At 33.7% G+C, this 15,806-nt stretch overlaps 1 protein-coding gene across 1 annotated transcript; it reads right to left on the bottom strand.

Moving 5' to 3' along the window:
- Positions 1-5,797: 5,797 nt before the first annotated feature.
- Positions 5,798-15,409, bottom strand: LOC122606773 (protein ROOT HAIR DEFECTIVE 3-like). Its single transcript, XM_043779629.1, has 23 exons — positions 15,251-15,409; positions 14,325-14,474; positions 14,129-14,195; positions 13,945-14,047; positions 13,793-13,863; positions 13,608-13,671; positions 13,457-13,522; positions 13,321-13,368; positions 13,178-13,240; positions 13,020-13,076; positions 12,341-12,499; positions 12,188-12,256; positions 12,019-12,110; positions 10,999-11,077; positions 10,746-10,911; positions 10,354-10,478; positions 9,635-9,897; positions 9,274-9,370; positions 9,004-9,159; positions 8,238-8,342; positions 7,587-7,681; positions 7,236-7,332; positions 5,798-6,472 (listed from the first exon to the last, which is right to left on the bottom strand). The coding sequence occupies exons 1-23, from the start codon at positions 15,252-15,254 to the stop codon at positions 6,236-6,238; spliced, it is 2,433 nt and encodes an 810-aa protein (XP_043635564.1). The 5' UTR covers positions 15,255-15,409; the 3' UTR covers positions 5,798-6,235.
- Positions 15,410-15,806: the final 397 nt, after the last annotated feature.

Genomic DNA, 15,806 nt, shown 5'->3' with positions numbered 1-15,806 from the left:
ATTAATTACAAAAAAAAACCCTAAAGTTGGTCTTTTTTTCATTTTCCACTCCGCAACCTAACGAAGTTAAATTTTGGTCGTTAATCCTTACACGTGCCAAACACGTGAGGGTATTTCTGTCATTTTTACATTTAAGACCAAAAGTGAAAAAATATACAACTTTAGGAACCAAAAATGTAAAAAATCTTGATTTCGAAAAATGAATTTTTGTATTACTCATGTCCTTTCCAAGTCCTATCTTGTTCATCCTTTATCATCCTCATTCATCCCAAAACCCAAAACTTACATCCAATCTTAATAAAACTCATTTACAACTACAATCCTATAAATTCTAACAAACATCAATATATATGTATATATAATACTAATAGATACATATTTATATAGTTAATGTTTGTTAGAAATTGTAGGATTATAGTTGTTGTAAATGAGTTTTATTAAGATCGGATATAAATTTTGGGTTTTGGGATGAATGAGGATAATGAAGAAAGAAGAAGATGAGAGTTGTAAATTTTGAGTTTGGGGATATAAATTTTGGGATGAATGAGGATGATGAAGGAAGAAGAAGATGAGAGTTGGAAAGCAAATGGGTAATATAAAAGTTCATTTTTCCATATCAAGATTTTTAACGTTTTTGGTCCCTGAAGTTGTATATTTTTTTACTTTTAGTCTTACAGGTAAAAATGACAGAAATGCTCTCACGTGTTTGGCACGTGTAAGGGTTAACGGCCAAACTTTAACTCCGTTAGTTCGCGGAGTGTAAAATGAAAAAACTGACCAACTTTAAGGGTTTTTTTAATTAATTCACTTAAGGATAAAAACTGTTAATCTTGCCAAATTGAGAGACTAAAAATATAATTTTCTCTTATTTATTCGTCTATTCAATGAAATTTCATGTAGCTATTACTACTTTGCCTCCGCCATTATTCTTTAAAGTCACTTATTATATCATTTGGTGTCCTTCCAATTTACCTTTTCTACTTGTTACCGTTTTTTTTCACAAGTAATTAGGTTTGGATCTATTATTGGTTATTTTGTCGAAGTAAATTAAGTACAAGTATTTACAATCCTTGAATTTTGCAGCTACCCTATTTTAAAAACTTTTAATTATTATATTGCATGGCAAAATAATACAAATTAATTCTTGAAGTGATATCCCTCACATATATGGTAGTGGTCAATTCAGAATATAGAAATTAAATCGAGTTCAATAAAAGCTTGGATACTAGCCTAAATTTTTTTTATTTGATCGTTTCCTTTTTCTTTTTGGGATCAAATATCGTAGTAAAAAAATTGAAAGTTTGGTTTGACCTTTGTGGCAAATCAGCCCTACACACTTTTGTAGCTTTCATCACCTTGTCGAAAGTTGGCTAAATTTTACCATGACAATGACCTCCGAGCCAAAATGATACCAAAAAACCGTTTGGTTCGTAGAATTTATGAGAACTTTGTGCATTGTAATCTGAAGTTTTCATGTTAGGCTGACATAAGAAATTTTAAATTCTACAAGATCGGATTCTCATAAAATTTTAGGAACCAAACAGCCCCTAAAAGAACGAACAATATAAATAATTATGCATTTGGTTTGGTTGCATATAGATTTGAAGTTAGTTTGGATGAGTCGGATTCATAATTTAAAAACAAGAAAACCAATCGGATCCATCTATTCGATCCGAATATCCATCCAGACGAAGATTCTTAATTATAAGTTTATAACCAAACACAAAAAGTTTGAACAGATTTAGAAATATTTGACCATAGTTGAGACTTTTCCATTCAGATTATCCGGAAAAGGTGAAAGTTTTTATACTTAGATATAGGCGGCTTAATTGTAGTATCTTGTGACAGTTCGAATCTCTCCGTGAGAATCTATAAGATTATACCTAACAAAATTTGAACTTAAAACCTTTTGTGAAGATGTTCCAAAGGGTAATTACTAGGTCAACTTTAAAGTGATATCAAAAATTAAACTAGTTTGACTATATTTGGTCTATATGCCGAATTATTGACAAAAATATAAATTGTCATCACATCAACCAAGAATTACACACTCCATTGACAAAAATTAATTGTTATCAACCAGAATAAACACAGTCCATTGACAAAAATAAATTGTCATCAATCAGAAAACTGACTAGGAAGCTAACTACAATTATAAGCTGCTGATGAAAAAACTACCAGAGCATAAACTCAAGTTTCAAAATATACTGATGTCACTAGTACAATGACAGGCGAATACTAGACGAAGTTTTAAAGATATGTATTGAAAGCCTTGCAACAGAAAGAATAATTAAGGAGGGAAACACATAATTTAATAAAATGATAATAATTTAATAATAATAATAATAATAATCTATACTCCTTATTAAAAAGAATAGACCCTCTATTGAAAGTTACATGGGAGAAAATGTCAAAATTGCCTTCCGTTAAAACAATATCTCCTAAATACGATACAACCCCACTCTAAATGAAACAAAAACATCGTTAGTCCATCAACCTTTAAAATAACTATATTAACCATTATATTAATTAGATTTAGTTAATAGCCCACACTACTCGTCGTCACCACCGTCAGTCACCATCGCATTGTGACCACCGCCGCCGCATTTACGCAGGTACCATGTTAGTATATTGAACAAAAATTGAATGGAAAGTGTGTAACAACTGCTTAAAATGATAACAAGTTGAAAGTTAAACATGAGCTAAATTAATTTACTTGCATATGCATTCCAAAAATTTACCAAAAGATAGGTCCTTTACTTTTGTGACAATTTACAAAACTTGTAACCAATATTCAACAGATCATTATCTATGAACTAAAAAAATGGACGAAGATGTGTCATCAAGTCGACCCGACCCATTTTAACATTAAATAGAACCATAGATGTTTTGAACCACGATTCAACCTGTCATGACCGACTCATGTGTTTCACTGTATTAACACCTTGGTCATCAAATTTAGGAGATCCGTGTAACATGTCATATTTCATTCAACTTTTAATGAAAACTACATACTAGAGTATGATTACTTTTTCTATTTGTTCAAAACTTCCAATTACGTTAATATAAAAAATAGATGGAGATATATGTTTGGAAATTTATTATTCTGTTTCATGTATCCGGCTTAATTAAAACGTTTCTATTGTATTTATGCAATTTTAATTTCAAATATTTATATTGTACCCATAGTTGTCTTCGACTCGACTCGAAATCCTAATTTTTAACTCGTGACTCGAATCGTAAGAGTCAGGATATTTGATAATCTATATTTTATTGTAAAAAAATAGTATTATATTTATATATTAAGTTAAAACTAAGTTTATAAAAATAAAAAATTTCAAAAAATAATAAATTATTTTGTGAGTCGTGACTCGTGACTCGGAACACGACTCGGACCGACTCGCACCACAAAAAACGAGTCATGTTACGAGTCTGAAGTAAATACGAGTCATCTACCGAGTCGCCTCGTTTTTACTTCGTTTTGACTCGACTCGTACGAGTTTAACAACTATGATTGTACCCATCCGGGGGTATTTTTGCTAGTAACATACTGTATATATGAATGGCGCATGACAACTTATATAGATGAAAAGTACTTGTCAAAAAAAAAAGATGAAAAGTACTTTATACACTTATAGCAATAAGTGACAGTTGGATAACCATAATAAAAAAAAAAAACATTTGATTGTAATTTAGATTTTATTTTCTATATAAAAGGTTGAAAATTGAATATAGCTAAGGTCCGGAATATATGCCTTCCTGTAAAATTGAGTGGATGAGACAATATGTGGTGATCCAACAATGACACCCCACAAATGTAATTGCAAAGTTGTGATTTTAATGGTGAGAAGTAACTCACATACTATTAAATAGTCACTGTAAATTTCTGATTCATTGCATTCAATGTTCATGACATAAAAAATGACCCACTTTGGCTCCAACTAATGCCCTTTTTTTTTCAAAACAGGGAGTTTCAATTATAAAGTTTATACTTTAATGCAAATTCATAAACATCTTGTGAAATCTATGTGTGACTATTCTTGTGAAATGTGTATATATAAGTTGTATTTAGGTCTTGTTTTCTAGGTTGATCCAAGATATTGATATGTTCACTTACCTCGCTCGAGGGACCCAAGTGACTGTAACGTTAGGGTCAATATTTTAGAAAGGCGGATATACATATAACACGATTTGAACCCACAACCTTTTAGTTAATCAGTCATCTACAATAACGTTAGGTCAAAAGGGCCTTTTTGGTAGATGAGATTCTCTTGTTTGGGTATTTGGGTTGTACCTCCATGTATGACCACCTCCTAGAGTCGCAGGTTTATGTATGGTCACTCTCTATGGACCTTTGTTAGACGTACTACACGTCGTTGAGCTTGTTTCCCTTATTGCCTTAAACTTTGACCATCTAACCGATATCATGGGCTAGCAATTAACAAAGTGTTAATGGTTGATGGCAATTTTCTTGTATGGAAATTGATACAATACAGGTTATACATCAAAGCCTATTAATGTTGTAGGTATGGTCTAAAAGCAGCATATACTCAAAAGATGACGTGTTGAAAAAGATGATATAGACCGACCATAACAAAAGACGTATAGAGCTATGACATCTTAGATGGAGTTAAAATTTACATTTAATGTACACAACAACTCTTTTTGTTATAAGTGGAAAAGGCAATAAAGAAACCTTGAATTCTCTAATACAAACCACAAATTGGACACAATATACCTTTTTTTTTCCCTTCCATTTTTGGCCTTTTAAACATCCTTTTCATTGTTAAATCACCATTTTTTTGTTTTGAACAATGATAATGACTTGATTTCTAAATCATTTGGTTGATCTTGGAAATATTTATAGCGACCCAACTATCGTTTTGGGCCTTGTCTAAAAAACGCAAAATATCAATTATCATGTTTAGTCCCATCTAGTGAAACGTCAACTTTGTTTGTTAATAATACATCATTTACTAACCAGAAGCAGTTGACAATCTAAGTGCATAAAGGTGATACTTTTATCTTTTTTCCTTCATTTGTAATGTTATATCTTTCCTAACGCTAAACGCGCGGGAAGTGTATGTACATACAAAATGTATGCAGGATATAATTTGGCACAATACCGGACCATTATGTTTAACGAAAGTACATTTTTTTAATGGAACAACCTATAGAGTGATGCACTTCGACATGTGAATATATTTGTGAAACATTTTAAGAAATATGCATTTGTGTCTGTTGGTGTATGCCGCAGGATGTTTAGATAGATGTGGCAATAGTATCATATATATCATTATCTATCATTGTCTTGTTATCACTGATGGAGTACATGTAAACTTGAATTTGCTTGTATCACTTTATGAACCTCAACATTCCATAGTGATCTATATATATGACAGATACTAATAAAAGACTTCTCAGTTATGGATAAGAAAACGTTGCAAACTTGCATTGAAAGAAAAAATACAAAAGCATACAAGTTAACTCAGCATAGAAATGGCTGAAAGTCTTGGGCTAGCTGTTACATCTAGGCTCATTATCCCGTGTACGCTGAACCTGAACTTAAAAAACCTTCTCCAACCAAACGTTAAGTCACCAAAGGCGACTGTTATACAACTTGGTCCATAGGCGACCTGTCCATATTCACCCATTTACTCCGACTATGGCCTATAGATCCCAGTTTATTTATTTGAAAAGAAAAACGGTCAATCTATTACTCTTACTACTATAATACACAATTAAGAGAGATACTGCTACCTATGGGCAAGAGGCTTAATAATATATTGACAAATTGTAATCAAATAACAAGATTGGATGCATCATTTATTAATTGTATATGTTTGGTACTCCGTACTATAGAACAAATATAGCGCTTTAAAATACAGACATGGGGTAATAAAAAAATATGGTAATACCGCTTTTTCAGTCATATACCCACAATATACAAACAAAAACTCAACATGTGTGACCAAACAAATCAAAAACCGTGATATATGAACCCTAATAAGAATGTGGTAACTGAAACATGTTGACCCTAGCAAGCGGTTTACAATGTTCCTTTAGGGACTGGTAGTCATAGGCTGCAGTTCATGTTACAACAAGCAACCACAATATGACACCTAATAAAAAAAATATCCCTCCGAGTGTGCTCCTTGTGCATGCTATTAGATTTCAAGCCCATATGACTATATTTGCAAAATAAGCAAGTTCTGCATATGCTTACAACACAAATCTACTGATCTTTGATGGGCCTGGATGGACTAGTGTACTCATTTCCGTTCTCCATGGTTACATCAGATGAGCCCGTTGATGAGGCTACACCTTGATAGTTTCCCAATACTTGTGACTGGTTAGATGGATTTCTTCGGGGATCAGTAGCAGCGGGCACTTGGCCCTCTTCTGCCAATTTTCTGAGAAGGTTTGTGACGGTAGGAAGAATCTTGGTGGATAAGGATAGTATTCCTGGAAGCTGTAAGAATGCCCACAAACACCAAAGAAGGATGTAAGAAATGCTAATCTCAATTTTGGCCCGTTTACTTATGCTTTGATGGATGGGTTACCTTTTATCGCAAATGACAAAATAAAATAAAAAAATTATCTAATATAAAATGAATTGGCCAAACAGGCCAAAAGTCCACCAAAGTGTATCTTTTATGAATAAAGCGTTCCAAATCACATTATTCAAAGATAGGATTAATAGATTGATAATATAAAACTTGCAGTCATATTTGATACTTGAATTGTTTAGAAAAAGACCAGAGTACTAGACTTCAGACAAAAAAAAACTGTTCGACGATCAACCCAATCCATACCAAAATACAAATGTTTCACCCGCTGTCTAAGCCGCCCATTTGATTTAGAATATGGTTAAACTATGGCAGGTCGAGAGAGAAATAGAAATCTTATTTTTTAAAAAGGATAGAATATAATAGGTCAAAAGCCTCCCAAACAACTTTTACTATGTTCGATCACCTTCACATTTTATTATATAAGTAATATTATTGGTAAGAGATAAATTTTGAAATCACACTTGATATTATAAAAAAATAGTTGATTCTTTGGACATATTGTTTTGGACTTTTGGTCAACCATACCCGTTTTGATCCTTGTGAAAGGATAATCCCTATCTTGAATTGACGCATTTGGACCCAATATCTAACCATCCTATTATCTAGTGAAATTAATCAGAAAGTGATCAAGTACATTCTCTGAGACAATAAAATGCAACTCACCATGCCATTGCGAAATTCACCAGATATGTCTAGTTGAACCCACAAAGCTTTGGAAAGCAGGTAAGCCACAAATATAATGAGGAGCCACAACGGGTTTCTGTATAACAAAGCTCAAAATGTGTGAATATCCGTTTCGATACATAAAAATTAGAATTTGCTATTCGTAACCCTTAGTGCTATGGATAAGACGCAAGAAAGTGTTGTATATAGCAGTTGAAAAATACTTTTACGGGGCAGTTTTTTTGTACAACAATATTTTACTGTATGTTATTCGTAGCCTTAGGGGATAAAAAATAGCAAAATCCTTAAAACTAATTACACAATTATATATTAAAAAATAAATAAACGCACCTTAAAAGAGTCATAAATTCATTGAAACCCAAGATCACTAAGGCAGCTATAGCCCATGGAGGTGGCAACCAGTTATTGTTACGCTTATTAGCTTCCTGAAAACCATAGAATTAGATATAAGAATTTCATGCAATTAAGAACTGAAATTTACAATTATATTTACAAAGTGCAGATGCAAGATATGGGCAATGAAATATATTGTGCACTGCAAAATTCTGAACCCCAGTTGAGGGTCTATAAATTGCAAATAATCCGTCCAGAGTCCAAAAAAGTCATGAGAAGAAAATACATTAAGGAATGCAACCACAATTATCAAAAAGTGACAATATAAATTATGTGCAGAAATTCATCTTATAAATAAAAAAGAATTAAAAAAGAAAAAAGGTCAAGTAGCTCCAAAGAGTCAAAAGGTACCCAAAGTGTATCACACGCCATGGAACCTCCTAAATGTGTTTTCTTATCAATTGCTGTAACAATTAAACTTAATAATAATAAAATAACCTATTTACACGTTACTTAGCTGGAGGAAAGGAAGTATTTGCAGGCTACTCAAAAAATAACTCATTTTGAGAGTAGGCCCTCCTGTCTTTCCAAGTCTAATATAAACGGCCAACTATATTCTGAAACGAACGGAACAATAGAAAATTATACCTGGGAAGCAATGGCTTGAGTAATAGTATACTCCGTCTCTCTTTGAAATTGGCTCCACAATGATTTACATTGAACAGGAGTTATGAGTGTCTTCGTGGCTGGAACCTGGGTGATAAATAAGTAATATGCAATTAAATAATCATGTAAATTAGCTAATAATTCAACAGAGTGATGAAACGGACATATTGATCTGTTAACATCCCTAGAACTAAAAAAATAATATGTAATACTAGTAACTGGAGGTGGAAAGATTGACCATTTTACTTATGGATACACCTCCAGACAAGTCATACTATAACTCAATCTTGCCAAATGGGTCAAATAAGAAGCTTTAATCAAGAGAGAAACAAATCAATAACTTAATAAATTGTATTAATACAACTTCAGTGAACAAAGTAACGCATTATTTATAAATTATAATAGAAAAAGAAAAGAAAACAATTGTTTGGGTTTTCATAACACGATTCATTTTTAATTATTTTTTGAACGGCATATAATACGCTTAATTTTGAATCGCACATAAATTTACTAGATTTTCATCAATGCGTTAATAATTAAAAAAATAGCACAAAAAGTTATTTTTGGGTCATAACACATTTCATTTAAATTGCACAAAAACAAATAAAAAATAAAAATACTAGATACAAGTCATACAACCCGTCACACAAACCACCCGTCTGCCTGATCCTGCAGCCTCTACTAGAATTCTAAAAACGTAAATTCTCAACCTTGGTAACAAGTATTTCCAGAAGTAAAAGTAAAATACCTCTTCCCATGTGCTTGAGGCCAATGGGTCCTGCATAGAAATACTCTTACTATTGTCTTTCTTACGATCCACTAATGCAAGGACTAATGTGTCCCCAATTTTATCATTGTCAGCATCCAAACGAATAGCCGCCAAGACAGAGAGCAACTTTAAAGACTGAAAAATTAATATACCAAAAAAGCAAGAATATAAGCCTCGTGTCAAAGCTAAATGATTTTAGATAATAAATTGATAAATTTGACCAAAATTCTCTAATGGGATGACTCTTACAGAAGACCGGGCCATTTTGGTGATTGTTCGGATATCTTCCTTGCCAGTCCAGATTCGCGGCATTGAATCACTATCATGGTTGAATAGAGATGTAAATCTGCACGATTTAAAAAGATAACAATGACGACCAATATCACCCAATAAAACAAATTAAAAAGAGCCGGGTCAATCTTAAGAAGGTTTGGTCCCAAACTAGATGATAGACTGAATACAAGCTCGGGGTTTAATAGTTCGAAAAATATGAACATAATACAACATTGTTTCAAGTATGAGAAATATATAACTCCTGAAAATAAACCCATTCAATTCCAGTTCTGTAAGAGTTCAAATCTACATAAACATCCTTATTAGCAGTTTATACCTCTCTTTCATGCGATACAGAGCCTTGCTCGCTTCTTCTTTTGTTCTCACTTCAACAATTCCTCTAGCATAATTTTCTAACTTTATAACCAGCTCTTCATTGGCTTGTTCCTCCATCTCAAACCCAGCAAGTGCAACGGAAAACTGAGAGACGGCTACTTTAGTCTCGTGAAGGAAAAGTCTCCTTATTGCAGGCCAAGTATCATCACCACCTCCCTCTAGTAGGGCTCCAACAGGTCCATCTAACGCCTCTTTCAATTTTGACTGCACAAGAATACATGTTGATAATTCTCTCTTTGGGACAGCTTTAGTTACAATAATTTCATCTCATGACAATTTAACCAATAAGCTTATTGAACAGGTCGACTGAAGTTACGTTATATCTCTAACAGGTCAAACGGGTAAGTTATAGATTGCTGAAAATATAACAAGTTAAACGGGTTGAAGTGTTTCACGGTCAAAAGTCACCCAACAATGTATCTGTAATGCAATAAACTTCCTGTATATTCTGATTAAAACATTGAATAATTATTGCAGTTTTATAATTATTGTAGTTATTTGATTTTATCTATTAAAAGCTTGGTAAAAGGGTTTGAGGTCAACCTGATCACAACCAAAACTTGCCTATAACACGACCCGCCCATTTTACGGTCTTTAATATGAGTACTTGAACCAGTTGCTTGACCGATCCTAAGGTCAATATTCAAGGGTTAGTATTACCTCATATAGTGCATTAAGTTCAGATAGCTTGGCCGTTCGAACTTCATCCGTATGTGAATCTATATCGTGTGAAAACTTAGCCCTTACTTTAGCCGAATCCCAATTTGCCTGTTTAATAGTGGCATCTGTGGATCCAACCAGTATTAGAACACTTGAAAAGAATAAACAAATGAATTACATTGATCGGGAACTTTGACCCGTATACTTGTGAACTAGGTTTTGACTCTAACTGAACAAAGGAGTAAAAATCAAAAACTAGATCAAAAGAAAAAGGTCAAAAACTGAACTAGATTACCTAAGCCACCCAACCCAACCTTTTGCCCACCTCTAATTGATTTGCATATGTAAACAAGAAACATGTGCTATTTCAGGACATGGCATAACTGTTGTACCTTGGCATTGCTCATCAAAGAGTCTCTTGAACGATTTGGTGCACTCGCGAGCAGCATTTGCAAACCCTTGTCCTCCACTCAAAGCATCCAGAAGTGCTCTTTTGAACTTATCCAGTGTCTCTAATTGTATATGCTCCAGCATCATTTGGTAGGTCGGTTGAACAAGCTAAAAGGATCACAAGGTAAAAATCGATGAGTACAACAGATATATTTAGCAACACCCCAACTACCGATAATCATGAAGATGAATTACTTGAGTCAACTTCTCTTCTAACTGCCTTCGCTTGGCAGATCTAACACCATCTTCAAAGTAAGTAGCCTCTTCATCATAACTGAAAGCAGAAATAATATGTGAGCTTTTAAGGTGGAGAAGGCATCGAGTTCGCATATAAACATATGACAAGTAAACTAAGCCAAGCATGGCATAAGTACCCTAATACACATGCCTTGGAAACTGATACTAGTAACAACAGTAATGCCATGCGGACGCCATATCATAATTTTTCAGCAAAAGAAGTTACATTAGATCAAGGATCTTGAAAGTTTCAGATTGTAACAGATCAAAACAAAAATGCTTTCCTTATACATTGGACCAATGGGGTTAAACAACTGACAACATATGAACACTTAGTTACAATGTTTTTATCTTTTGATACTTATACCCTTACATGTTAGTTAGTCTACATCTGAACCTACTAAGGGTGTTGGTATGGGTTAAAGCAAGACCAAACAGGAGCTGGAGAATGCAATAAAGGCACCAGAAACCAGCTGACTAAACTGCTTTTAGATCTGATTCAGCCATGAACTGAATAAAGAGTTGGCACTTTGTTAATTTTAAGAGTAGAAATGTGAAATGATGCCATGATGGTGCTTCAAGTTTGTAAAAAAAAAAATATCAAAGACTAGTTCTGGTCTGGGACAGCCCAAACTGAGAACAGAGTGGTCTTCTAAAAAATTGTGATACAGAAACCGAACAACATATAAACAGTTCATGTCAGTTATCCGGTCTCTATTACCAAGACTGTAACACCTACAACACGGCTTTTTAACACGATCTAACAACTGAAACAAGCTTTTGCTAGTCTTTTTGATAATAAACTGACAACATGCAACAAGATAAAAATGCACAATACCTCAAAAATCACTTTAAAGTTTCATTTAAGTAGTCACACTCTTGGAGATAGCATCATACAATTACATTATTTTGTTATCAGAAGTTCAGAACATATATCGCAGTTTAAAAGCAAAAGCAAGAAGACGGTAACTGATTTACCTGGATAAACAAGCGTCAATCATTGAGGTAAGCTTTCTTCCGAATCCTGGCACAATATGAGATTGTACTGCACCTTGTATGTCAGACCAGTCCTGTTTAATATTAAAAATTAAGTTAAATAGTAAATAAAATGTATTTGGGGCTTGAAAATGTCGTATTAACGATGTACCTGGTTCTTTACAAAAAAGGAATACTTTTCATTAGCAATTTCTTCGCATCTTACAGTAGCCACCATCACCTGCAAAACTAACAGAAACTTTAACATCTACACAATGGAGGACTTTTGTGAAGATTTGACAAAGTTTATTGACGTAAAATTTACCTTGTGAGCAGGCAAGTCAAGGTCTTTGTTCTCCTTAATCACTTCCCATATATGTTGAGCACTAAAGGAAAAGCCTGAAGCAGGAACAACCCCCCTCCTATCTCCTGCTAGGCCATTAGGTGCAATAGAGTGAAAGAACCTCTGCCTCAAACTAGCCACCTTCAGAGAAAAATATACATAATTAAAACACCAAGGGGTAGAACCAAATCAAGCAAAATCATGAGCTACTCAAGACAAGCTCAAAAAACAGTTGAGCTCAAGTATTGAAATATTCATTCCACAAAGCTAGCCAGCCCTGTCGACGTACGTATCAGTATGCATACATATGTACATCTGCATTATTATCTCATCAAGTCATGGTGGTATTAATTAATTATGATAGATGTACACCTTACATAAATCATAAAGTCATAACGATAGATCTGAGCTCAAGAGTATCAATTAATTCATCAAGATAGCTTAAAATGAATCTTGATCTCGAGTTAGTTCGAGATTTAAGGTTAAATCCAGCTTGAGATTGGATTTGTTTTGAATATCCTTGGCAATATTACACCCCTAAATATAACTATACCAACTTTATATATACCTTTATGAAATAGACCAAAATCCAGGTATTCCTAAATACAAAGACCATAGAAGAACATTATCATCATCTATACACAAATAATCTCTAGCATACCTGCTCCTTGAATTGTTCTTCTTTCTCTTCAAAACTAGAAAGAGCAACAACTTCAACCTGGTCACTCAACAGGTGAGAAATTATAAATACAATGAGAACTTCCAATCTCAAGAAAAATATTCCCAAAGAAAATCAGTAGCAATATGATAGCATCTTACATTAAAAAACTCACTAAGTGGAGTCTGTTTGTGGGCTTCCGGTTTTGGAACAGAATCCCATATCTGGAGAGTAAAAAACAACATATTTAAAGGATTACACTTGTGTTAAATTTTAAGGTAACAGGGTAAAGAGCAAAACTTACTTTCTGAATATCTTCCCTCAAGACGGGCTCTAGATTTTCAAGAGGTGTCTACACAGAAACAAAAAATAAAATCATAACATCAAATGCAATCCACCACTTAATGCTCTTACATAAGACCTCGTAAAAAAAAACTTACCCTTGTTTTGTCACGTATCACAAACATTAACGTTGTTTTACGTGGACTAAATAGGCGCAACATAACCTGAAGAACAGTAAGTATAAGTTCAATATAGCTTGCCATCAGTGTTAACATATAAAAATGATATAATACATGTCGAACAACGAACCTGGAATACAGTTTTCAGAAGAGGTTTGTTCGCAGCCTGCTCACGCCCAATATCGTGACACCACCTGTATAACACAATTAACCCCAGGGAAAGAAATTTAAAATTGTCAAGATAACATAACTGTAGTTGCGTACTTATATCAGGAACTATATTTGCATACTCATATCAGAAACCAACAGGCTTACATGTTTATAAGCACTATATCGGAAACAGCAAGGGCAAAAAGTGCACTCTGCTTTTCAAATGCGGTATCATCCTAAAGAAGCACAAAAGTGTGACAATCATAACCAATCAAGTAAAATAACCATGAGATTTAGAAGTTATAATTAGTATTAACCTCTCCACGCTCCCGTCCATCAGTACCCTCGAGATCCATTACAATGGTGCAAGGTTCAATACCAACACACCTTGCCATCCATATACCTTTGGTGGTTTGAGACCTGATAAAAGAGCAATGTAGTCAGTTTCCGTAGACAGATAGAAAAGAAGGGGAAAAAAGCACCAGAACAATAGAGACATGCCTTCCCCTGTAAGCATCCATTTCCCTGAAGTTTGTGTGAAAAAGATTGTTCAAAAGTGTGCTCTTCCCTGTCACAAAACCCAAAGTTAAAACTTGCATATACTGCAATCTCGATTAATTCATGGTGAAAGATCCCACTATAGAGGAAGATGGGACCACTGTAGTTTTCACTTCTGAACAGCGTTTAAAAGACATACCACTACTTTGAGGACCCATTATGGCAACAACAGCATAAGAAAGCCCGCATTCAACCATATTTACTTGCTTGACAAATCTATCAAGTCCTTCCGCGTTGAAAGTGCCATCTCCTTCTATGAGGTGTGTGGAGCAACAACCGGCCTCTTTATCTAAAACAATTTAAAATGACACTTGAATCAATGAACCATCATCTCCTAATTACAACAATCAACATATATAATTTAAAACATCGCAATATTCACATGACCAAAGTTAACATTTCAATAACACCCCCTAATTTCCAACACAATAGTAACTAACTGATTGGAAACATGAACCTGAAAACACATTCTTCCAAAAGGTTCATTTATCAGAAACGTAAACCGGCCCAGTCCATTAGACAATATCGGGGCCTACTAAAATGATAGTCCAAACAACGAATTAGCCCCATCAAGTAAATTTTTTCCTAACTAACTCCTCCTAGGCTCAACCGCAAATCGAGCCTAGGTGAATCTCCCTAGCCAACAACCCATCGGGGAAACAGCAAACTAGATGGTGGTCCCACCAAATAATTTCCTCATCTGCTCTAAAATCAAAACTTGGTGTCTACAAATACACAAATCTTTTTCCGACTAAAAAACCATCCATGTGACTTAAATTTAACTTATTTTTTCATACCCATTTCAGATCCCATTCAAAGCCACAAACTTTTTCATCTAAAAATAAAAATCCTAATTTGACATAAATATTCCAAGAAACAATTCGAAAAACAAGATCATAAGTCCAACTTTAAACTACCAAGTAACTAAAAACTTACATTTAACTAACAGTAAATAAAAACCAACAATCTTGAATCAATCAATCAATCTAGTATATATATAAACATTAGGGTTGAACAATATATATATAGTAGATATAATGAATTTTAGAAAATATAAAGACATACCCATGAATCAAAAGAAGATGTTGAATCCAAAGATTTGATCTTTTTTATGATGTTGAAAGAAGTAAATAAAGAAAAAGGGGAAGTGCGATCGATCTCAGAGGAAGCAAGTCAGCAGAAAGCCCACAAAACCTCTTTGTTTGATTTTCAGTGTCTTATTAGATATAGCAAAAGAAAATGGAATGTATATATACAAAAAGATTTTTCTTTTTTCTGAATATACTCGTAGTAGTTTTTGTTTTAATCGGCATAAAAATATTAAAAATGTCAAAGATACAAAAAAAACTTACAATCAAATTTTTACAAACCGCCATGTTACCTCCATAATGCAGCGGCATTAATGGGAAGGCGGTCTAGGGTGTCGACGATGGTACTATTGTTGGTGATAGCAGTGTCAAGTGGTGTAGGTTGATGTAATTGTGATAGTGGAAATTCTTTAGAAGACAAGGGTTTAAAGTGATTATTATTAAAATAAAAGTTTAGAGTGTAAGTTATAATTCATTAAAGGCAAAACATAAAAAATCAAGGGTAATTATGATAATTCAAAGGTAGAATTACC

Source organism: Erigeron canadensis, chromosome 7 (assembly GCF_010389155.1).
Source record: "Erigeron canadensis isolate Cc75 chromosome 7, C_canadensis_v1, whole genome shotgun sequence".
NCBI lineage: Eukaryota > Viridiplantae > Streptophyta > Magnoliopsida > Asterales > Asteraceae > Erigeron > Erigeron canadensis.
The sequence above is the reverse complement of the archived record's forward strand: the minus strand, read 5'-3'. Positions and strand labels throughout refer to the sequence as shown.